At 51.9% G+C, this 23,371-nt stretch overlaps 2 protein-coding genes across 3 annotated transcripts; one reads left to right on the plus strand and one right to left on the minus strand.

Annotated features, from left to right (window-relative positions):
• Nucleotides 1-1,291: 1,291 nt before the first annotated feature.
• On the minus strand, nucleotides 1,292-16,449 carry PIAS3 (protein inhibitor of activated STAT 3). Of its 2 annotated transcripts, XM_012471966.2 has the most exons (14): nucleotides 16,335-16,449; nucleotides 13,924-14,341; nucleotides 13,683-13,767; nucleotides 13,092-13,142; nucleotides 12,452-12,542; nucleotides 11,151-11,285; nucleotides 10,863-10,968; nucleotides 10,262-10,335; nucleotides 9,957-10,117; nucleotides 7,387-7,520; nucleotides 7,138-7,306; nucleotides 6,826-6,959; nucleotides 6,606-6,643; nucleotides 4,915-6,095 (listed from the first exon to the last, which is right to left on the minus strand). In XM_012471966.2, exons 1-14 carry the CDS (start codon nucleotides 16,356-16,358, stop codon nucleotides 5,829-5,831), a joined length of 1,887 nt encoding a protein of 628 aa, XP_012327389.2. In that variant the 5' UTR covers nucleotides 16,359-16,449; the 3' UTR covers nucleotides 4,915-5,828. The 2 variants fall into 2 exon arrangements, with proteins under 2 accessions (XP_012327391.2, XP_012327389.2); XM_012471968.3 differs by lacking the exons at nucleotides 4,915-6,095; nucleotides 6,606-6,643 and adding an exon at nucleotides 1,292-1,796 and having other exon boundaries at nucleotides 16,335-16,424.
• NUDT17 (nudix hydrolase 17) lies at nucleotides 2,017-5,336 on the plus strand. Its single transcript, XM_064370623.1, has 8 exons — nucleotides 2,017-2,208; nucleotides 2,396-2,579; nucleotides 2,813-2,838; nucleotides 2,976-3,068; nucleotides 3,677-3,775; nucleotides 3,974-4,110; nucleotides 4,503-4,655; nucleotides 4,770-5,336. The coding sequence occupies exons 1-8, from the start codon at nucleotides 2,017-2,019 to the stop codon at nucleotides 4,939-4,941; spliced, it is 1,056 nt and encodes a 351-aa protein (XP_064226693.1). The 3' UTR covers nucleotides 4,942-5,336.
• Nucleotides 16,450-23,371: the final 6,922 nt, after the last annotated feature.

Consider the following 23,371-nt stretch of genomic DNA (forward strand, 5'->3'; position numbering starts at 1 on the left):
GTGCAGTAGGGCACGCCTGTAATTCTAGCTACTCAGGAGGCTGAGGCAGGAGGATCTCTTGAGCCCAGGAGTTTGAGGCTGCAGTGAGCTATCACCACACCACTGCACTTCAGTCTGGATAACAGAGCAAGACTCTGTCTCTAAAATATATGTAATTAAAAATAGGCCAGGTGTAGTGGCTCATGCCTGTAATCCCAACACTTTGGGAGGCCAAGGTGAGTGGATCACAAGGTCAGGAGTTCAAGATAAGCCTGACAAACATGGTGAAACCCTGTCTCTACTAAAAATACAAAAATTAGCCAGGCGTGGTGGCACTCGCCTGCAGTCTCAGCTACTTGGGAGGCTGAGGCAGGATAATTGCTTGAACCCAGGAGGCAGAGGTTGCAGTGAGCCGAGATCATGCCACTGCACTCCAATCTGGGCGACAGAGCAAGAGTTTATTTCAAAAATAAAAATAAAACTTTAGGCCGGGCATGGTGGCTCACGCCTGTAATCCCAACACTTTGGGAGGCCAAGGCAGGTGGATTACCTGAGTGAGGTCAGGAATTCAAGACCAGCCTGGCCAACACGACGAAAGCCCATCTCTACTAAAAATACAAAAAGTTAGCCAGGCATGATGGTTGGCACCTGTAATCCCAGCTACTTGGGAGGCTTAAGTGGGAGAATCGCTTGAACCTGGAAGGCAGAGGTTGCAGTGAGCTAAGATCACGCCACTGCACTCCAGCCTGGGCAACAAGAGCGAAATTCAGTCTCAAAAAAAAAAAAAAAAAAAAAAAATCGAATGTCCCTAGCATAAAGATTTAAGGTGATAGATATCTGCATTACCCTGGTTTGATTATAGGAATGAAATTCTCACAGGTACATCATGTGTTATGTATTAATTTTAAAATATCAATTTTTTAAAATTAGGACTTTCCAGGCAAATGAGGAAAGAATCCCAGAGCAGTCTGTTTCTTGGGGAAACTACAAACAGGGCATTAGAAAATGGGGCATGGGTCAGTCTGTCAGAATTGAGGCTAGAGACAGGAAGGGACAAGGAACTGGTGGGTTCTGGCCACACTGTGCTAAAGAGTTTCTCCTAAAAGCAGTGGGAAGCAATATAATCAGTTAAGTGTTTTAGAAACATGACTGTGGTCAGGTGTGGTGGTTCATGCCTGGAATCCTAGCACTTTGGGAGGACAAGGCGGGCAGATCCCCTGAGGTCAGGAGTTTGAGACCAGCCTGGCCAATATGGCAAAACCCTGTCTCTACTAAAAACACAAAAAATTAGCCGGGCCTGGTGGTGCACCCCTGTAATCTCAGCTACCTGGGAGGCTAAAGCACAAGAATCGCTTCAACCCGGGAGGTGAAGGTTGCAGTGAGCCGGAATCCCGCCCATGCACTCCAGCCTGGGTAACAGAGCAAGACTTTACCTCAAAACAAAACAAAATATCACTCTGGCAGCACTGTAGAGAATGAATTGGTAGGGGGAGGACTATTTGGAGACTTGCAACAATATTTTAGGCAAAATATGAAGAAGGCTTAAACTAGGGCAATGAATGAAGGCTGGAGAGAACATAGGTTTGAGGGAGTTGGAGGAGATAACATCTGCCCACTTGGTTGCCATTTGAGTGAAATGAAAGGAGAGGTGGCATCAAAAATGTTATTTGGCGTGTTTCGCTTGGAGATAATTAATTCGAGGTGATACCTGCTGTAACAGGTGTGCATAGTGCTGCGGAGGGTGCTTACAGTTCAGCTGAGGGCTGGTAGGAAGTAACTTGTGAGTCCCGAAGTCATTCGGTCTGGGGGTCATTGTCCTGAGCAGAGAAGATAGGAAGGAAACAGCTGAGCATTTAGAGGTGTTCTTCTTTGTGGTTTAACATTATACCCATGGGTCATCCCCAAAAGTTGTGCCTGTATTTCCCGGGGACTTTCGGAAACCCCGCCTCCTTCCGACCCCGCGGAACGCTCCGAGGGGAAGCATCGCTGGGCCGCCAGAGGGCGCCAGGCGGGCCGCAGCGACCCCGGAGTCGCGTTATGGCCGCGGCGCGGGTGCTGCTGGTCTTGTCCGGGCGTCCGGAGTCGGCGAGCTTCGCACGGAGTGTGTGTGGCCTCCTGGGAGCCAGGCCAGGGCTCGGGCCGTGGCCCGTTCACTGCAGCTTGAAGCCAGGACGACTCGTCCTCTCGAGCAGGCCCTTCCCGGGCGCCTCCGCTAGGCTTCCGCTCCAGGTCGGCAGAAGGGGGCCCCAGAGGAGCGGACAGTGAAGGGCCGAGAATGGGGACTGAAATCGGGTGGGAACTGGCGGCCAGAGGATCCCGCCCCCAACGCGTGGTGTAGCCCCCTTTTTGAAAGTCACGCACACCCACTGCCAACCCCGCTTCTGAAGCCTTAACCCAGCTGGCTTCCTTCCACCAGCGACCCCCTTTCTGCCCTTTTGCGGTCCTGCACCAGCAGCCCAGGGACCCTGCGGCCAAGCTGCCCACGGATCGAGGTGTGGACCTGGGTGTGGCCATCATTCTTCAATCCAGTGACCAGACTGTCTTGCTGACCAGAAGGGCACGCACCCTCAGCGTTTCTCCCAACCTCTGGGTACCCCCCGGTGAGTATTCTGAGGACAAGGCCCCACGTACAGGAAAGAAACTTGCCCTTTTTCCCCACAATGCTTTTCCCAGCCTCGAGGATAAAGTTGGCACCAAAATGTGGCATCTTCATAGTCACAGTGACTGCAACTCCATCTGTGTCCACCAGAGGGGAGAGGAGTGTAAACAGTGAGTGGGGGTCCCTGGTCAAGACCGCCACCATTATTACCTATTGGTCCCACTGTTGTTGCAGGTGGGCAGGTGGAACCTGAGGAAGAGGTAACCAGTCAGCTGATCCGACCTGAGCCAAAAGACCAATGCCTGGGACTACCCTGGGTGTGGGCTGAGCGAGGGGCAAGCAAAAGGACCCGAAGGAGTCAGGCACTGGCCACTCATGTGTCCTCTCTGACTCCCAGCTGCTGGATGGAGGGCTTCGAGAACTTTGGGAGGAGAGTGGACTACATCTGCCCCAGGGCCAGTTCTCTTGGGTCCCTTTGGGGTTATGGGAGGTGAGACAAGGAGCTGGGAGAAGCCCCTCCATAGTTAACCAAGAGACCTCAACAGCTACCCACCAAAGTCCATAGATCAGCTTCTACCTGCCTTGGCTACAAAGGAAACAATGGCACATAAGTGGGTCGGAGTCCCCAAATCCATAACCGTCACCTGTGTCCCTGCTGTATCATCTGTACCATCCATGCCCTCAGCTTTTAGCCATGATTTTGTTTCACCCTAAAGCTGTATTAGCAAAGTCTTAAAAAGTGACAGACAGGGCTGGGCGTGGTGGCTCACGCCTGTAATCCCAGCACTTTGGGAGGCCGAGTTGGGCAGATCACCTGAGGTCAGAAGTTCGAGACCAGTCTGGCCAACATGTGGAAACCCCGTCTCTACTAAAAATACAAAAATTAGCCGGGCATGATGGTGCATGCCTGTAATCCGAGCTACTTGGGGGGCTGAGGCTGAAGAATAGCTTGAACCTGGGAGGTGGAGGTTGCAGTGAGCCGAGATTGTGCCATTGCACTCCAGCCTGGGCAACAAGAGCAAAACTCCGTCTCAAAAAAAAAAAAAAAAAAAAAAAAAGTGACAGAAAGTTCTCACTTTTGCTGTTTTCTTTTCCTAGTCTGCCTACCCTCCTAGGCTGAGCTGGGGTTTACCCAAATACCACCACATTGTTCTGTATCTACTCGTGATCTCCCAGGAATCACAGCAGCAGCTGCAGGTAGGGCTGGCAGTGAGGGAAGGAAACAGGGCTCAGGGGAGCCCAAGCAGCCTGGCTCTGACAGTGATTGGCAGCTGGGCGGGCGGTGGTCAGAGATAATGAAGTACCTTTCTCCATGCCACCTGTGGGTAGGTTTTGATCACAAGCAGGCCTCCCAGGGAGAGGCCATGACTGAGGGGTCAACATATCTGACCCCAGGCCCGGATCCAACCAAATCCAAGTGAGGTGAGTGCCCTTACGTGGCTGACGCCAGATGTAGCTGCTGCAGTGGCTGCCACAGAGGATGGGACAAAGACACCCAGACTTCTCCCGGAGGACCTACCACCCTCTGTCCTGTAAGTAAGAGCTTCTCCCTCGTGGGCTAATACACCAACATATTCACATTGAGAAGTTCAGCGTCCATCCTCTCCTCAGGATGGAATTTTGTGGTGTGGGGGAGATTTAAGGAGAGTGGGTCAGCTGATAATTTAGAAGGCACATGAAATCAAAGATACTGACCATCAGACCCCAAGGACCCTTGCTCTAACTGGCTAGCACTGAAGGTCTAAGTGTGAGTTCTAACACAGGGGCAAGTCATTTCACCCCCCTTGATCCTGTTTCCTTTCTGCAAATGAGGTCAGCACCCACCCACCTCCTGTGGTGGCTGGGAGGATTTGAGGACCTAACAAATATGTAAGTTCTTTGTGAGCTACAAGGCACAGTCCCCACAGGAGTTGTCACTATGCAGTGCTGTGGAAGTAGAGGAGGATGGAAGCACCCGGCCTCTGGTCCTGCCCATGTCCACCCTGCTGCGGATGATCCCAACCACGGCAGAGGATGAGGAGAGGGTCAGCACTGGAACCAAGTTTGCCCTTGGGCTCTGGCTGCAACATCTGGGCAGGCGAAAGTGAAAAAGGACTGGAGAGCTCCAGGTACTGGGTAGAATGGTCTAGATTTTACAGGCGTGGGGGAGAGGAAGGGAGAAAGGACAAACTCTCTTGGAATTCCTCCTTGAAACACCCCCACCACGTGAAAGTGGAGCTCACCTGGACCCAGGGCCAGCAAAGGAAGAATGGAACATGGACCTTCTTCCCCCAAGCCGGGGATCTGGAAAGGGAAGTGTAAAATCCCCTCCCTCGCCCATCTCCGTGACACTCACAGAACATTCACAACCTTTATTATGGTGAGAGCTTCACTACAACTTTGGGAATAAAAAGTAAAATTACAACATAAGTCTTAGGCCTTAGACGAGCCTGAAAAAGAGTGGGAAGGAGGGCACTGTGTCCTCCCACCTCCCTGGAAAGGTGCAGAATGAGCCAGGCCTAACCACAGGGCCATGGGCCTCTAGCTCAGCCTGCCATAAGAAACACTGTGAACTTAAATATATAAATAGAGAGAGACCCAGGCGACAGGCCAGGCCCTACTCCCAAACCCCTGGGGATCATGGCTAAGGCCTTACATCCTCCTCAGTCATACTGGAAGCAAGAGGCAGGGGAAGTCATCTTTGGAGTATTTTGGTTTTTCTTATTTATGTACAAAAAAATCCACATCCACAATCCAAAATAAAGTTCTCTGTCCATCTCTGAAACTGCCTGTCTCAGTGTTTCCACCTGTCTGTGGCCGAAGGGAACGGAATGGACATGAAGAGACAATGGACGTGAGGAAGAAATAGAGCCATGGGCTTGGGGTTACGAAGAGAGGGCATCTGGGGTTCAAGAGAGGTGCCCCTTCCCCAGGAGGCTCAAGACACAGTCAAGGCTGGGGGTTCAGGCCTTCTCCCAGCTCACATCCCATCCCATTTGCCTCCCACCGCCTAGGTTAACATACCCAGAGGAATGGCCACCATCTAAAGAACATTTCCAAAACAGACCCCAGTGTCCTTAAAAAGAGGTTAAATATTAACCCTTTGGGTGCTTGCCTCGTCAGGCAGAGATGAGGCCAAAAGTAGGCATCTGTGAAGGTCTGTCTGGCCCCTGGCCAGAGCCCCCAGAGGGATCAGAGTAGCTGGGGTTGGGACTCCACAGCATACCTGCTTAGTGTTGGCGGACAGTGAAGTTCCCATAATCCAAGGAACTCAGTCCAGGGAAATGATGTCTGACCGACAGCCAGTCAAAGAGGGACCTGAAGGCAGGGGTCCTCCATGCCCTTCCCTCAAGGCCCCCCCAGGGGCCACAATGCTGCTGACACGGCCAGGAGGGGGCGCCGGAGTGGCGCTGCGGTGGGAGCTCCCCAACGTGGGGGCCAGTGGGCCCAGAAAGTGAGCAGGGGTCCCTCGGTACTGGAAGAAGTGGCCAAGGGCATCCTGTTCATCTAGTGAGGTGATGACGGAGGGGCCATAGTGCTAGGAAGAATCAAGGGCGTAGTTTAAGATCTCATCCTGACTTCCCCACCTCCCAATCACTCAGAAATGCCGTATGGGAGCCATCAACCCCTGTGGTTCCCAGGGTATTCTCTGAGAAGCAGGAGAACGTCTCCCTCTTATTCCAACTTCCCCACACCCTACCCTTTCCCTGCCTTGAGAGAGCTCCTCCAGCTTGCTAGGTTCTTGGCTTTGTGGGCGTCTGAAATGTGTGGAATGTCCGGTTAGGGCAGGCATGGTGCTCCAAGTGCACACGGGGGCGGGTGGGGGTGAGCAGGCCGGGACAGAACAGTAACGGGATCTAGGAAGGCCTATGTAGGAATCCCAGGAACTACTAGTGTGGCTGAGGAGGGAAATAAGCTACCAACACCCCACTTTCCTCATAGAAAAGCAGATTTACATCCCCAGAGATCCTAAGAGATGGAAGGGTCCCATCAGCGCCTAGAAAGGAAGCTTCAGAGATCTGAGACCTTCTGGAGAAAGAACACTTACCTGACTCTCTGTCTGAAGAAATGAAAATAAATCTAAACCTGGCAGGAAAAGAAAAATCAGAATCAACCTCCTACCTGACCCCTTGACCCTCAAGAGACAAAGCACTTGGACTGTGGCCCCCTGCCGGAGAAGCAGGAGGCTCTGAGAAGGAACAGGGGTTGTGATGCGGCTCTGGAGAGGGTGTGGCAGTGCAGGGCCCATCTGATGATCCATGTCATACCTTGGATGTCGGCTCCCAGTGGGAAGGCAGGTGGGTACTCATGTAGTGGGAGACTGGACAGGAAATCCCCACCCAACGTGCCCATGGCAGGGCTCCTTAGCACCGAGGATGGCTGGTGGCCAGGCGTCAGGACTCTGTGGGTAGAGAGGAGCTGAGGCAGCCAGCAAACCACAGAGGCCCTCACCCAGCTCAGGTCCCCAGGTTCCCTCTGTCCCCTCCACATGTCCCTTGCCCCAGGGTCCGATGATCAGAAAGCATTTCTGACTTCTTCCCCTGTCCCTTTTGCTGTAGATTCAGCCATTTTTCTCCTACCCTTTGCTTCCAGGTAGGGCTGGGATGGCAGCTGAGGTGACAGAACAGTGCTTCTTGGTTGGGGGCAGATCCTCCTCATCTGATGAGCTTTCTATTGTCAAGTCAATAACTTCGACCTTCTTCTTATTCTCTGATGGATTTCCCTCCTGGACTGGGCTGTACTGGAGGCCTGCGGGTAGTAAGAAGACTATGTCTCAGAGAAGAGGCCATCCAAGATTTAGCTCAGCTGGGGAACAGGGGTTCACTCACCATCCAGCCCATACCCTGGCGGGGGGCAAACCTCAGATGCCTCCTTCTTGGGTTTCATTGGGCACCAGGATCCATCTTCCATGAACTGGATCTCATCACAATCTGAACAGGAACTAAGAATCTCCATAAATAAACTGGGGGAGGAGAGAGATGAAAATTCTTGAAACACTAGCCAGAGAGTTCTGTGACTCACCTTCCTGTACCTCAGTTTCCTCATCTGTAAAATAAGGACACTATCCATCCTATTGAACCTCTCTGAGTTGCTGGAATCAAATAACAGAAGGTATGTAAAAGAGTTTTACAAACTAAGCAGTAGGTTTTAAAATAAATACAATCTGAAGCCAGGCGAGTGACTCACACCTGTGATCCCAGCACTTTGGGAGGTAGAGGCGGGTGAATCACTTGAGGCTGAGACCAGCCTAGCCAACATGGTGAAACCTCATCTCTACTAAAAATACAAAATTAGCCAGGTGTGACAGCACGTGCCTGTAATCCCAGCTACTCGGAGGAAGGCTAAGGCAAGAGAATCACTTGAATCCAGGAGGCGGAGGTTGCAGTGAGCCAAGATCATGCCACTGCAGTCCAGCCTGGGTGAGAGTGGAGCTCCATCTCAAAAAGAAATCTGAGTACTTATGTGTAGTACAAGGAACAAAAGGAACAGAGAGACAGAAGTCCATAAACCATCTCCAGAAGGCACTGGGTCTTTGGCTTTCTACACATTTGTGTAAGAATAAATAAATAAAGGCACTAGGGGCCAGGTGTGGCAGCTCATGCCTGTAATCCCAGCACTTTGGGAGGCCAAGGTGAGAGGATCACTTGAGGCCAGAAGGTCAAGGCTGCAGTGAGCTATGATCACGCCACTGTACTCCAGCCTGGGCAACAGAATGAGACCCTGTCTCAAAAAAAACAAAAAACAAAAACAAAAACAAAAACCTGGGTCAGGGGAGACTGGGAACAAGAATCATAATGTAAATTCTGAAAAGGGGTTACGACTAGCTAGGGCAGGCTGGGCGTGGTGGCTCATGCCTGTAATCCAAGCACTTTGGAGGCCAAGGCGGGCGGACCACCTGAGGTCGGGAGTTCAAGACCAGCCTGACCAACATGGTGAGACCCTGTCTTAAAAATAAAAAAATAATAAATAATAAAAGACTAGCTAGAGCAAAAGATCAGAATATCCAGGCCCTCAAAAGAACCTTATTGCAAGGCTCAGTGGGAACTCAGGGGGCCGGGCGCGGTGGCTCACGCCTGTAATCCCAGCACTTTGGGAGGCCGAGGTGGGTGGATCACGAGGTCAAGAGATCGAGACCATCCTGGTCAACATGGTGAAACCCCGTCTCTACTAAAAATACAAAAAATTAGCTGGGGATGGTGGCACGTGCCTGTAATCCCAGCTACTCAGGAGGCTGAGGCAGGAGAATTGCCTGAACCCAGGAGGCGGAGGTTGCGGTGAGCCGAGATCACGCCATTGCACTCCAGCCTGGGTAACAAGAGTGAAACTCTGTCTCAAAAATAAATAAATAAATAAACTTGAGCAAACTCAATTCAATCTCTCTTGGCCTCAGTTTCCTCCTCTGTAATGATACTACCTATCTCACGGGGTTTTTTTTTCTTTCTTTTTTTTCCTGGGTGAGTGTCACTAGCCAATCATAGGGTTACTTATTTTTTTGAGACAGGGTCTCATCTGTTGCCCAGGCTGAGGTGTAGTAATGCAACCATAGCTCACTGCAGCCTCAAACTCTTGAGTTCAAGCCATCCTCCCGCCTCAGCCTCCTGAGCAGCTAAGACTACAGTCGTGAGCTATTATACCATGCCTGGCTAATTTTTAAAACATTTTTCTAGAGAGAGGGTCTTACTGTGTTGCCCAGGCTGGTCTCAAACTCCTAGCCTCAAATGAGCTTCCCATCTCAGACTTCCAGTGTTGGGATTACAGGCGGGAGCCACTGCACCCAAGCCATAGGGTTACTGAGAGGATTCAATGAGATAACTCATGCACAGTGCTCAGCAAGATGCCTTGTATATACTAAGTCCTTAACGTTGCCCTCCCACGCCACACACACAGACGTACACACATACACGAATTGGTAAAAGGGATAGATAAGGAGATAAGGCGAGAACTGGGGTTCATGTGAGGGGAAGTAAGTCATACAAATTAAAAAGGGGTCCTAAAACCCTGGAGGAGGTGGCGGCTAAAAGAAAAAAGAAATACAGGCTGGGCATGGTGGCTCACGCCTGTAATCCCAGCATTTTGGGAGGCTGAGGTGGGTGGATCACCTGAGGTTAGGAATTTGATGAGACCAGCCTGACCAACATGGTGAAATCCCATCTCTACTAAAAACACAAAAATTAGCCAGGCGTGGTGGTGCGCACCTGTAGTCCTAGCTACTCAGGAGGCTGAGGCAGAGAATCACTTGAACCCTGAAGGCGGAGGTTGCAATGAGCCAAGATCTCACCACTGCACTCCAACCTTGGCAAGAGAACAAGACTCAATCACAAAAAAAAAAAAAAAAGAAATAACCAAGAAAAGGGGGTCCTAGTGAATGTCCTAGGTAAGAGGAAGTAAAATGGCCTACCCATCAATGATAAGAGATTCATAGGGAGCCTTCTTGTCACACACAGGACATGTCCATGTTGGCTTCTTCTCATTCATCTGTAGATAAAGGGCAGCATCGAAACTCTGCAGGTGGGCGCAGGTGAGGGCACGACAAGGGACAGTCAGGCGCATCTTCCCTAGCTGAGGAGAGGCAAGTTCTCTAGTCAGAGGCCCCACTCTGGTTTCATCCCAGAAAACCTCGCTCCAGTATCCCCTAGGAACCCTCATCAAAGTCCACGAGCTAAACCCAGCTCCCTCCCCACCCCATTCTCCCCTTTTACCCACCGGGCACATGAGTGACACCCGGAGACTCGTAGTGGCCACCTCACTGTCAGGGTCAGCAGTCAATTTCTCCTTGACTGAAACAAAAGTGAGGCCAGAGCCATGGGGTCAGCAAGGCTGGAGGAAGCCCAGGAGTTGGTAGGGCCAGGAGCAGATGGCTCTGGCTGAGAGGCTGCTGGGTGAAGAGTCTTTGAGGGCTAGTGGGACATCACACAGGAGTGGTCTGGGATATGGATTATTAAGGCTGAGTGTGGGAGATTTCCCATCCATGAAGAGGCTTAAACATAGCTGTGTGACACTCAGGCTACGTCAGAGGTGACCGGGAGGAGTTGGGTTAGATTAGAGGATCTCGAAGATTCTTTCCAGTCCAGAGAGCCCACATTCTAGCAGGGCTGGAGTCAGGGACTGTGAAGTACAAAGCAGCTACACCACTGGAAATGCAAGAGTGTCACTCACTGCCTGGGACTGGTCCTACTTCAGCTACAAAGACTGGAAGACTGACGAGGCGTATATAGAAAGAGGTATGGGTTTAATTATGAAAGCTGGAGGGCCAGGAAGACTCGGATGCAGATCAGTCGGGGAAGAGGGGAAAGACGTTACTCACTCAGTGCCCTCGAGTGATCTGGGTTCCGGATACCCTTTGCTCTGAGTTTCTGTAGAAGTGTCCCTGCAGTCAACTGCCTCACCAGGTACACAGACAAGGAGTAATTCTACTTGGAAGTAGGGGGAAGACAATTAGCCTCTGCTTCTCATACCACCACTGCCCACCTTTGTTCCATGAGGACCAGAGACAGACGCATGAAGAGGAAGATGCTTCCCCAACCCAGGACACTGGATGGTTCCCCTCGCCCCCAGCAGGCTTTTCCAGGCACCCTGCTTTAGCTGTGCTCACCCGTCCGAACTCAGATGACCAGTTGACCACAATAGTGTTGGGAACAGTGGCTGAGAGTCGAGCCAGGGGTGTGATGTTGATGGGGCGGCTGGGCCTCTTGGGCTCAGCCCCATTCTTGGTTGGGGGAAGGTAACCCTGGAGAAGGGAGGGACTGGTCAGGAGAGAGGTGGCTGTGGGAAGGGGCTCTGCTCTATCAATAAAAGATATCTTGTTTTGTGTTATTCACTCCCTGGAGGGAAGGCCAACGCACTCACTGAGCAAGGGGATGGAGGCCCATACAGTGGCTCACAAAACTGGAGCACTGTCTAGGGCTGTGAGTGGGGCTCACTCCTGGGGAGAAAGGAGAGCTTATTTGCTGATCGAGAAAATAGGAACCCACTCACTGAGGCCCTGAGGAGGAAGAATAGGGATGCCTCACCTTTTCCAACTCTTAGCTCTGGGGTCACAAATCACAAGAAGTCATTCTGGGCCGGGCGCAGTGGCTCACGCCTGTAATCCCAGCACTTTGGGAGGCCGAGGCGGCGGATCACGAGGTCAAGAGATCGAAACCATCCTGGCCAACATGGTGAAACCCCGTCTCTACTAAAAATACAAAAAAATTAGCTGGGCGTAGTGGCATGCGCCTGTAGTCCCAGCTACTCGGGAGGCGGAGGCAGGAGAATTTCTTGAACCTGGGAGGTAGAGGTTGCAGTGAGTCGAGGTCGCGCCACTGCACTCCAGCCTGCTGGCGCCTGGTGACGGAGTGAGACTCTGTCTCAAAAAAAAAAAAAAAAAAGAAGTCTTTCTAGCAGGGTGCAGTGGCTCACGCCTGTAATCCCGGCACTTTGGGAGGCCAAAGCAGGTGGATCACAAGGTCAGGAGATCGAGACCAGCCTGGCCAACATGGTGAAACCCCATCTCTACTAAAAATACAAAAATTAGCCGGGCATAGTGGCACGCGCCTATAATCCCAGCTACTCGGGAGGCTGAGGCAGGAGAATCGCTTGAACCTGGGAGGCAGAGGTTGCAGTGAGCTGAGATTGTGTCACTGCACTCCGGTCTGGGAAACAGAGCAACTCCGTCTCAAAAAAAAAAGTCTTTCTTAAATCTCTGGGTTAAACTAATGTCCTCCTGTGAGTTCTCACAGAACCTTTGTTCAGCCCTATCTTAATACTCTCGAGATGATATTGATTCAGTCAGTGAACTGAGCACCTACTATATGCCAGTGCTAGGCCTGTCTCTCTGTCGGAATAGGTTTGTAGTTAATATTTACGAACGGAAACGGTAAAGGATTACTGACAGAAGAAGGGGAAAGCATTTACCGGCAGGGGGCACAGTTTCCCATTGACCTTGACAAAGAGGTTCGGGGGAAAATAATCTTCCTGGGGGCAGCTGGTCTCACAGAGACAGAACCTGGTGAGAGATGAAAAAGTAAGAAAGACTGGGACGAAATTTCTTTCCTTGTTTTTTTTTTCTGAGATGGAGTTTCGCTCTTGTTGCCCAGGCTGGAGTGCAATGGTGCAATCTTGGCTCACCACAACCTCTGCCTCCCAGGTTCAAGAGATTCTCCTGCCTCATCCTCCCAAGTAGCTGGGATTACAGGCGTGCACCACCACACCCGGCTAATTTTGTATTTTTAGTAGAGGCGGGGTTTCTCCATGTTGGTCAGGCTGGTCTTGAACTCCTAACCTCAGGTGATCCGCCCGCCTCAGCCTCCCAAAGTGCTGGGATTACAGGCATGAGCCACCATGCCCAGCAGATGTCTTTAGTTCAATCTGGCAGAGAGACAGGGAACCCCAGAAAATCAGTCATAGATGTCTATAGCCCTCAGCATCCAACAAGAGTCCCAGGGCCGGAGAAGACGGTGGCAGAGCAGGGACAACTCATAAGGGTATCTGTCATACCCCTACTTCAGTCCTACCCCCAGTGGGTACCCAGCATAGGGAGAGAGGATGAACTCACCGTAGCTGCACCTGTATGGTATAATCACATTTGGCTCCTGGCAGAACCTCTCTGTAACAGGGAAGGAGATGAAGAGATATCAGCATGTAGCCCCCAGAGGGCAGGGGTGAATGGACAGAGAGACTGAAAGTTAAGGCCGGGCGCGGTGGCTCACGCCTATAATCCCAGCACTTTGGGAGGCCGAGGCGGGTGGATCGCGAGGTCAAGAGATCAAGACCATCCTGGTCAACATGGTGAAACCCCGTCTCTACTAAAAATACAAAAAATTAGCTGGGCGCGGTGGCGCGTGCCTGTAATCCCAGCTACTCAGGAGGCTGAGGCAGGAGAATTGCCTGAACCCAGGAGGCGGGGGTTGCAGTGAGCCAAGATCGCGCCATTGCACTCCAGCCTGGGTAACAAGAGCGAAACTCCGTCTCAAAAAAAAAAAAAAAAAAGTTAGATGTCCAGGGGACAAAGAGACATACAAAAGAATGAGAAACAAGTAGGAATAGGAGGATGGACAGGGAAGAGAGCAGAGCAGAAGGGAAGAAAGAAAGGAGAGCCCAGGGGTAACCCTCCAGGGATGAGGCAGGAAGACTGAAAGAAATGTACCTGGATGTAAGAATCTGCTGCACTTGCTGGGGTGTGAGGGCAAAGGTAAAGTGTGCTTCCTCAAACCGCTGGCTGGAAGTGGACGCTGAGGACACAAGAAGGCAGTTATTCCAAGCCCATGCACAGGCAGCCACAGAAATCACCCCCATCCATGCCGCTGATCCCACAGGACTAAAGCCTCTGAAATGTTTGGGGAACAGGCATGGACGCCAGAAGACTAAGGGACCACAAAGAGCCGTACCAAGGGTGGTGGGCCGGATGAGCTCCCCGTAGACCTCATAGAAGGGCAATGGTTTCATGGTGACATCAGGGTGCACAGGCTGGGGCAGAGGGGGGTGCATGTCCACCTCACGCTTGGGGCCCAGCAGGGTGCCAGGGGCCAACAGGGTTGGGGGAATGGGAGCTAGAGGGCCAGGGGAGCCTACAGGAGAGGTGCCAGGGGGCAAAGAGAGCAGGGAGAGATCAGAGGGCCCCAGGGTCTTCCGGGGAAAGCGTCGTCGGTAAAGCTCTTTGATCTTCATCTGGACGCTAGGGGCACAGCTGGACTTCAGGAGGTGCAGGGCCTTGGCCAGGAGCTCGTGCTTCCGTCCACTCTTGTTCCGGCCAGCAAAGCCAAGAAGCACCTGGAGCTCAGACACCCGGAAACTCATCACCATGTGCTGTGGAGAAGAACACAGAAGCCTGAGAATCCTACCTCGCACAGGCCTGTCCTGCCAAGACATGGGCTGAGCTACCAGTTGGGCAGTGCCTTTTTCCCTCCAGCACTGATGGGGAAGATGATGCTTTAAGCTAGTGGATTACTGCCAGGCAGTCGACCTATCCAAAGGGATATCTCAGCCCCGGTTTAGCAACCCTCAGGCCAGCATCATCACCACCCCCCAGAGCTTGAACAACACTATCTTCCCAGGCCCGCAAGCAGCCAGAGTGGGGCAGGGAATGCAGACGACAAGCCACCCTCAGATACACCTCCGAGTCCACTGCAGCCTCCCACCACCATCCCTGCCTCTAGTATGGACTTTCCTTTAAGCTGCTTATCTTCTCTCTTGCCCTTTCTCAGACTCTCAAACCCATCCCAGCCTCCTGGGAAGAGGAGACAGGGAGAACCAGGGAGAGGAGACAATTCAAGCCAGACTCACCCACGGGGAAGAAAGGGGCCAGGTGGCTGGAGGATCGTGCCCTTCAGCCCACCCCCAACCACCTTAATTCACCTCGGCTATTTCCCCCAAGCCTCTGAAGCTTTTGTGGCCAGGGTTTTCAGGTCGGGGTTCAATGCTCATAACTCCCCCAGATCCTTTCTTGGAATCATTTATATAACTGCCCCCTCTCTGAGACTTAGTCCTATTTTTCTGGAAGGGAAACAGGACCAAAGCTTGGGTCTGGGGGTGGGGAGGTGTTAACAGTAAAACACTGAGTCCAGGTATCCTGCCTGATAACTGTCTGTCTGTCAGGAACCATTATCCAGCTTCTCTCCTATATAGAGAAAATAACTCCCCGCTACAACCTACAGCCCCCCTATAGGAGTGGGAGAGGAGAGGGCAGAGCTCTAAACAGAGGCCCTGGCTGGCTGAAGAAAAAGCCTCTGAGTCAGGGCACAAATTCAGGAATTTGAATTCACAAATTCAGGAATCGCAAATTCCCTGAAGGTAGCTGGGCCCAGTGGCTTGACCTCCAGCCTGCCCAGGACCATAGCTCCATTTCAAAGGGCAGAAGAAGAAAGCCAGGAGGCAGGGGGATGAACCCGGTGGTTTAAGGTTCTATGAGATGTCCTCACACGTGGTCACCCTGAAAACTCTGTGAGGCAGAAGGGGAGCGCTCTCCAGGGACTCCCTTCTGTGAATCTCCAGGAGATCCTGTCGTGGGCAGGGCATGCTAGTCCCACACATTTCTTCTCATAGGAGGCTTTGTCTTGGGCCCATTTGGTGGAATGTGATGAGAAACTTGCTCCTCCTTCTCTCCATCCTTATCTCCTCTGTCCTGTTTTTTTCTCCATTAGCTTTCCCTGTAACTTCCCTCCTTTCTGTCCCATAGTTTCACATGCCTCTGCCGCTGCCCAAACACCGCGATTCACTAAGGCAGCACCTTCCTCTGAGCCTCCAGGATGCTTCTGCCCCACCCCTCGAGGTGTCGGCCCACACAGCCCCGCCCCCTACATCTCAGCCGCCTACTGGTATTTCCCAAAGCTCGGATCCCGAGAGCACCCCCAAAGCCCCTATCCTCTCGGCTGCCTTCCCTCGGAGCCTCCCCTACATCTGCCCCACGGTCCCATCCCTGCATCTGCCCCCTGCTGTCGCATCTCTAAGCCTCGATGGGCTCGCCCGGGTGCCTCTACAGCAGCTTTTCCCCCTGGCCCTACCCCAACAACTGCCCCTGCTACTAAATCCGCCTGCTGCCCCTCGTCCCCGCCCCTTGCGCCTCAGCCCCCAGCAGCTGCAATTCCCCTCGGCCCCACCCCTACATCTGCCCCGCAGCCCCGCCCCCGGAGCCCGCCGCAGCCCCTTCCTCGCTCGCAGCCACTTCTCTCCCATCCTCGGCCGCCCGCCCCTGCCACGTCGCCGGCACCCACCCGAGCCCCGGCACCCAGTCCCGGTCGCTTCCCGGACACGGCGCACCGCCGGGCTCAGGCCAGATGGGGGTGGGGGAGGGGGCCGGTACCTTTAATTCGCCCAGCTCCGCCATCTTGAGACATCGCAGGCGCCCCAGCCGGAGCCGGAGCTCAGGCCCAGGGACCGGCGCACAACTCTCCACCCCGGCGCCGGCCGCAAATGCCGCCTGCTCCGCCCCGTCCGGCCCCCTACACCTCCCCTTCCCGGCCCCGCCCGCCGGGCTTCGGACAAGCCCCAGCCTGAGGCCCTCCCTCCACAGCGGACCCAGCGGCTACACGTCTGCGGCGGGTTGGCAGGACGGGTGGCCTCCGAGGCAGCGTAAGGCCCCGAAGATCGCGGGGTCCCCGAGGGCAACGGAGAAGGAGGCGGGCCCGAAGTGCCTGGTGGAGGGGGGCTTTGCCACAGCAGAGTTGGGAGGGGACGAGCTTTTAGGGAGCCAAAGATCCTTGAAAGATGGAGGGAAAGTATCCGGAACTGCTAGAGCTGAGAGAAATGGGGGAGGGGGCAGCGAAGTTGGAGCGCAAACCCTTGTCTCCAGCTCTACATAAAGTTTAAGCTACCACAATCCAGAGTTCTTCCAACCCGGGAAATCAGCGAGCGCTGATCCGTCTCAGGGCAGTCGTGGAGTCGGCATTCGGTTCAAGACGGCCACGCTCAGTCTTCCCCCTCTCCTCCTCCCCCACACACCAACCACAATGCAGCTCGTGGTCCGATCGCAGGACTTCAACTCGACAGCGGAAAAGTTTGGTGCGGGGAGCGGGACTTACCAGCACAGCTGAGGGGAATGGAGAGAGGGCTCGGGAGGCTCAGAGGGCGGGCTGGAGAGGTGGGGGCATGGGGCTCGGCGCCGCTGCTGCTGTCCGCACGGCAGAAGTCCGGTCGGGAGCCGGACGCGGCGGCCGCGGCTCCTCCCGGGCCGGAGCTCCGCCCGGCCTCGCACTCGGGCTGGGGCCGCCCCCTCCAGGGTAAGCCCGCCAGGACCGCGGAGAGGGGAGCGGGGCGGAGCTCGGGCGAGAGAGGGAGGGACTCAGAGCCCGGCGCTGGAGCGATTAACTCCTGGTGTGAGCGGATCTGGAGAAAAGAGATTCTTGGATCCCATCATTCTCACTCCCTCTGTGCCCCCTCACGCTAATGTATGGGATTGGGATGGTGGGACGCTGCTGCTAAGGCGGTCTGAATCAGGTATCTGACCGTATAAAGCAGTCTTCCTTGAAAAGACAACTGTCCCTTCCTAGGGCAAAGCCTGGGCCACTGAATCCAAAGCGTACCTAGCAGTAACTACTCCAGATACACAAGCACAATACCTCCACCAGAGCCCCCATACCTTTGGTGTAGCTGAAGATTAACAGAGGGGAGGTTTTCTTACCCACAAAAGGGATCTTTCTGACCCTCTCTGAACTACCTACCCACCCTCCTTCCTCCAAAGCCTTGGACCCTCCAGAGGCCCCATCCCAACCAAGCTGATCACTCATACGCAGGCCCCAGATTAAATATGTTTCTGGGCCAGGAGCAGTGGCTCACACCTGTAATCCCAGCACTTTGGGAGGCTGAGACGGGTGGATCACCTGAGGTCAGGAGTTTGAGACCAGCCTGACCAACCTGGGGAAATCTCGTCCCTGCTAAAACTACGAAATTAGCTGGATGTGGTGGTGTATGCCTGTAATCCCAACTACTTGGGAGGCTGAGGCAGGAGAATTCCTTGAACCCAGGAGGCAGAGGGCAGAGGTTGCAGTGAGCTGAGATCCGGCCATTGCACTCCAGCCTGGGCAACAAGAGTAAAACTGCATCTCAAAAAAAAAAAAAAATCTGTTTCTGGATCCACGAAAATACCAACTTAACCAGTACTATAGACTGAAAACCTCACAGCCTTTTATAATTGGCTGCATTTGTTCAATAAATATTTGGGTGCTTATCAGGGATCATTAGGTGCTGAGGACATAAAAGCCTTGCAGGAGTTCACAGTCTAGCAGCAGAGACAAGACAAGTTAAACCTATAATCAATCAGCGGGCGGGGCTAGGTGGCTCACACCTGTAATCCCAGCACTTTGGGAGGCCGAGGCGGGCGGATCACGAGGCCAGAAGATTAAGACCATCCTGACCAAAACGGTGAAACCCCGTCGCTACTAAAAATACAAAAATTAGCTGGGCGTGGTGGCACGTGCCTGTAGTCCCAGCTACTCCGGAGGCCGAGGAAGGAGAAACGCTTGAACCAGGGATTCGGAGGTTGCAGTGAGCCGAGAACGCGCCACTGCACTCCAGCCTGGCGATAGAGAGCGAGACTCCGTCTCAAAAAACAAAACAAAACAAAACAAAACAAAAACCTATAATCGGCATACCAAAAAAAGTGTTTTAGTAAACAGAAAGAATTCCTTTATTTTGCTTAAGCCTTCAGTATAATCCTCCTCATAAGACCCGACCCAGGCCAAAGATTGAAGGTGCCACCCTACCGATATTCCCAGACACCTGTTGAACTGGAACTAGGCCCAACTACGTCGTGGTTTTTGTCCCTAGGGAAGATCCCACCCTCTTCTAACACTCAGGTTCTTTCCTTGCTGCTTTGCTACTGAAATTGGTGAGCGCTTCAGGCTGAACTTAGGCTCGAGTAGTTCTAAATTCCAGCTGCTCCCCTCCGACACCTGAGTCTTCATCAAGCCCTGGGCTCTATTTTGCTGTTGTTCTGTTCAATCCTCTAGATCAAAAGTTACCATAGTTTGTATTTTTGAGAATTTTCAGTAGTTGCAGGATGAGGAGGGTAGGGAGGATTTTAAAAAGAGACGAAGGGGAGATCTTTCAGAAGTGATGGGTATGTTCATTATCTTGATTGTGTGATGGTTTTCTGGGTGTATATACGTATGACAACACGTCAAATTGTATACTTCAAATACATGCATTTTACATGGAGAGACATGGACGTATATCAATTGTACATCAATAAATCTGTAAAAATTTAAGAGAAAACCTCACCTTTAGTTCTAGTGATTTTATGAAGGAGGAATCTCCTTTAAAAGTTCATTTGGGCTGGATGAATTGGCTCATGCCTATAATCCCAGTACTTTGGAGGGCCAAGGCAGGCAGATCACCTGAGGTTGGGATTTTGAGACCAGCCTGACCAACATGGAAAACTCCATGTCTACTAAAAATACAAAATTAGCTGGGCATGGTGGCGCACACTTGTAATCCCAGCTACTTGGGAGGCTGAGGCAGGAGAATCGCTTGAACCTGGGAGGTGGAGGTGGCAGTGAGCTGAGATAGCGCCGTTGCACTTCGGCCTGGGCAACAAGAGCAAAACTCCATCTCGAAAGGAAAAAAAACAGGGTAATTTGAAGGTCAGGTGTGATGGCTCACACCTGTAATCCCAACACTTCAGGAGGCCGAGGCAGGCGGATCACTTGAGATCAGGAGTTCAAGACCAGCCTGGTCAACATGGTGAGAACCCCTCTCTACTAAAAACACAAAAATTAGCTGGACGTGCTAGGGCATGACTGTAGTCCCAGCTACGTGGGAGGTTGAGGTGGAAGAAGCCCTTGAACTCAAGAGGCAGAGGTTGCAGTGAGCCAAGATCGCACCACTGCGCTACAGCCTGGGTGACAGAGCAAGACTCCATCTCAAAAAAAAAAAAAATTAATTTGAGGTTACCAAAGTTATTGAAAGAGAAAAAAAATAAATTGGCAAAAAGTTAATTTGAGGTTGTAAGTTCTAGCATCCCTACAGGATGACGGAACCGGGGCACCTGAATCTTATCCGCACGCAAGCTCCGAAAGGATAAGAACCTTTTCTGTGCTGCTCCTACTCTATCCCCAGTGCCTGACAAATCGTAGACTCCTAAATATCTGTTTAATAAATTAATGTTACCAAAGGAGGGAAACTGTGAATCAGAAGCAAAGTTCCAGATTGAAGGCATTCACAAACATAGTCTGAACCCAGTCATGGCCCACCAAATTTCACCCACTTTCACCCACATCCTCCTACATCGGAAGCCTGGGGAATTGGGGGAAATTGAAGCAGGAATAATAAGTCCCTACTGACATCCTGTTAGAGAGTCCAGGAGGAATAAAGGGAACATTAGGATTAGAGCTACTTTGAGAAAAAAAATCTATGAACTCAAGAAAAATTAGAAGACTTGGGATTGTTGGGGTAATAGTTTGTGGAGTTTTAGGGAGGGAGATTGAGAAAAAACAGGGGCTAAGGAAGTTTCTACTCCTGGGTTAACGTTAACATCGCTCACCACTCCCTTAGCTCAGCCCATCCTTGGATCAGTTTCCAGGAACCCCGGAGGGAGCCAAAGGCCTGGCTTCCATTACCAAAGCTGCTTCCTGACTCATTCTTGAGCTTAGCCCAGTGATCTCCCCTTTTCTGGACCCTTCTCTCTGCAGTTCCCACCCCACACCTCATATATAACAAGGAATGTAATTGTCCTTTAATATGCTTTGGTAATTGAGAGCAGGAAGGCAAGGAGAGGTTCTGTTCCCCTTAAAAGAAATGACTCAGACCCATTTGAGGGTCTTCCTTTGATAGCTGCACCTCTTCACCCTTTCTCGGTCAATCCCTCCTTTCTCCATTTTCCTGGCCTTAAAGCAGTCCTGTGCCCATCCACATAAACCCCAAAGCAGCCCAGCACCTTCTCTAGTATCTGATCTGCATATCTCAGATGCTCTTTTTCACCCTTGACAGAACTCTGGAGCCGGCCTCTGTAGCCCTTATGTAGCCTCCTGTCTTTCATGACAGCCCCTCCCCACTCTTTTCTCTCAACTCAGTCCCTTTACTTACTGTCAAAACTGCTGCTGTCTGACCCAGCATAACCCAGCAGAGGGTGGACTGAGAGAAGGAATGGGGAGGGATCAGCGTGCGGGCCACCAAACTGCAATTCCAGATTTTGGAGGAATTCGCTGCCTCATTTCCACCTAGCACTCTGGCTGGTGGAAGGGCAGGAAGGGGAGGAGACCCAGGGCAAGTGGCCAAGAGAGACCCATTTATTTTTCAGTCTGAGAATGGAATCACAGGCAAAAATGAAACTTGGGTGTCCCTTCATCCTCTAGCCAGGAATCAGACTTTTCATCCTTCTTGTCACCTGGGACAAAAAAGAGAGACCATGTGTGTCCAATCTAGACACTTTTTTTTTTTTAAGACAGGATTTCACCGTGTTGGCCAGGCTGGTCTTGAACTCCTGACCTCAGGTGATCTGCCCGCCTCGGCCTCCCAAAGTGCTATTACAGGCATGAGCCAACGCGCCCCGCCTTGACACATTGTTTAATACTTGATGGAATATTTTAGATAGTACATCTTGAAGAAAATCCAGGTCTCTCAATCCCCCCTTAAAAAGGGGGGGGGGCGGGCAGGTGCGGTGGCTCACACCTGCCAGCACTTTGGGAGGCCGAGGCGGGCAGATCACCAGGTCAGGAGATCAAGAATATCCTGGCTATTCTTGCTCATTCTTGGCCTAAAATTAAAAAAATAAAAAAATTAAAAAAATCCTGGCTAACACAGTGAAATCCCATCTCTACTAAAAATACAAAAAACTAGCCGGGCATGGTGGCATGCACCTGTAATCCCAGCTACTCGGGAAGCTGAAGCAGGAGAATCGCTTGAACCCAGGAGGCAGAGGTTGCAGTGACCCGAGATCGCGCCATTGCACTTCAGCCTGGGCAACAGAGGGAGACTCCATCTCAAAAAAGTAAAGATCAACGCTGGGCACGGTGGCTCACGCCTGTAATACCAGCACTTTGGGAGGCTGAGGCAGGTGAATCACAAGGTCAGGAGTTCAAGACCAGCCTGGTCAACGTGGTGAAACCAGTCTCTAATAAAAATACAAAAAATTAGCCCGGCATGGTGGCACACTCCTGTAGTCCCAGCTACTCAGGAGGCTGAGACAGGAGAATCGCTTGAACCCGGGAGATGGAGGTTGCAATGAGCTGAGATCATGCCACTGCACTCCAGCGTGGGTGACAGAGTGAGATTCCATCTCAAAACACAAAAATTAGCTGGGCATGGTGGCGCATGCCTGTAATCCCAGCTACTCTGGAGACTGAGGCAGGAGAATTGCTTGAAACAGGACCCGGGAGGCAGAGGTTGCTTTTGCCCCACTGCACTCCAGCCTGCACTACAGAGCGAGACTCCATCTCAGAAAGAAACACGGATCCAGAAGTCCCAAGGTAGATAAAAAGATTAGAGTTGTGACAGGTTTGAGAAAGAGGAAAGGAAGTGTCAAACCCCATTTTCACTGAGGACTATTTTTCAAACCATGGGTCTTGACATGCATTTTGATGGAGTATATTAGCAAAGAAAAGAAGAGAAATAGTAAAGTATTATTTGAGGTATGTATACACAAGATATAAAATGTATTTCTTGGCTGGGTACGGTGGCTCATACCCGTAATCCCCGTACTTTGGGAGGCCACGGGAGGAGGAGCGCTTGAGGCCAAGAGTTTGAGACCAGCCTGGCCAACGTGGCAAAACCCTCTGTCTTCAAAAAACACAAAAATTAGCTGGGCATGGTGGTGCACGCCTGTAATTCCAGCTACTCAGGAGGCTGAGGTGTGAGACTAGCTTGAACCCAGGAGGTGGGGGTTGCAGTAAGCTGAGATCACGCCACTGCACTCCAGCATGGGTGACAGAATGAGACTCTGTCTCAAAACAATTTTTTAAATTTCTTACTATGGATCAAAAAGTTTAAAAGTTGCTGACTTAGAGGGCCATTTGTGAATTTCATTCAAAAATGAATGAGGTAATTGCAATGGTCAGTCATGGTGGCTCGAGCCTGTAATCCCAGCACTTTGGGAAGCTGAGGAGGGCAGATCACCTGAGGTCAGGAGTTTGAGACCAGCCTGGCCAACGTGGTGAAACTCTGTCTCTATTAAAAATACAAAAAAATTAGCTGGGTGTGGTGACACACGCTTGCAATACCAGCTACTTGGGAGGCTGAGGCAGGAGAATCGCATGAACCTAGGAGGTGGAGGTTGCAGTGAGCTGAGACTGCACCACTGCACTCCAGCCTGGATGATAGAGTGAGACTCTGTCTCAAAAAAAAAAAAAAAAATTGTCAAAGCTTAGAAACAAGATGTCCTTCAGCAGGTGAATGGATAAATTGTGA

This window comes from Aotus nancymaae, unplaced genomic scaffold, assembly GCF_030222135.1.
Source record: "Aotus nancymaae isolate 86718 unplaced genomic scaffold, 86718_ANA_hifiasm-v0.15.2.pri h1tg000108l, whole genome shotgun sequence".
NCBI lineage: Eukaryota > Metazoa > Chordata > Mammalia > Primates > Aotidae > Aotus > Aotus nancymaae.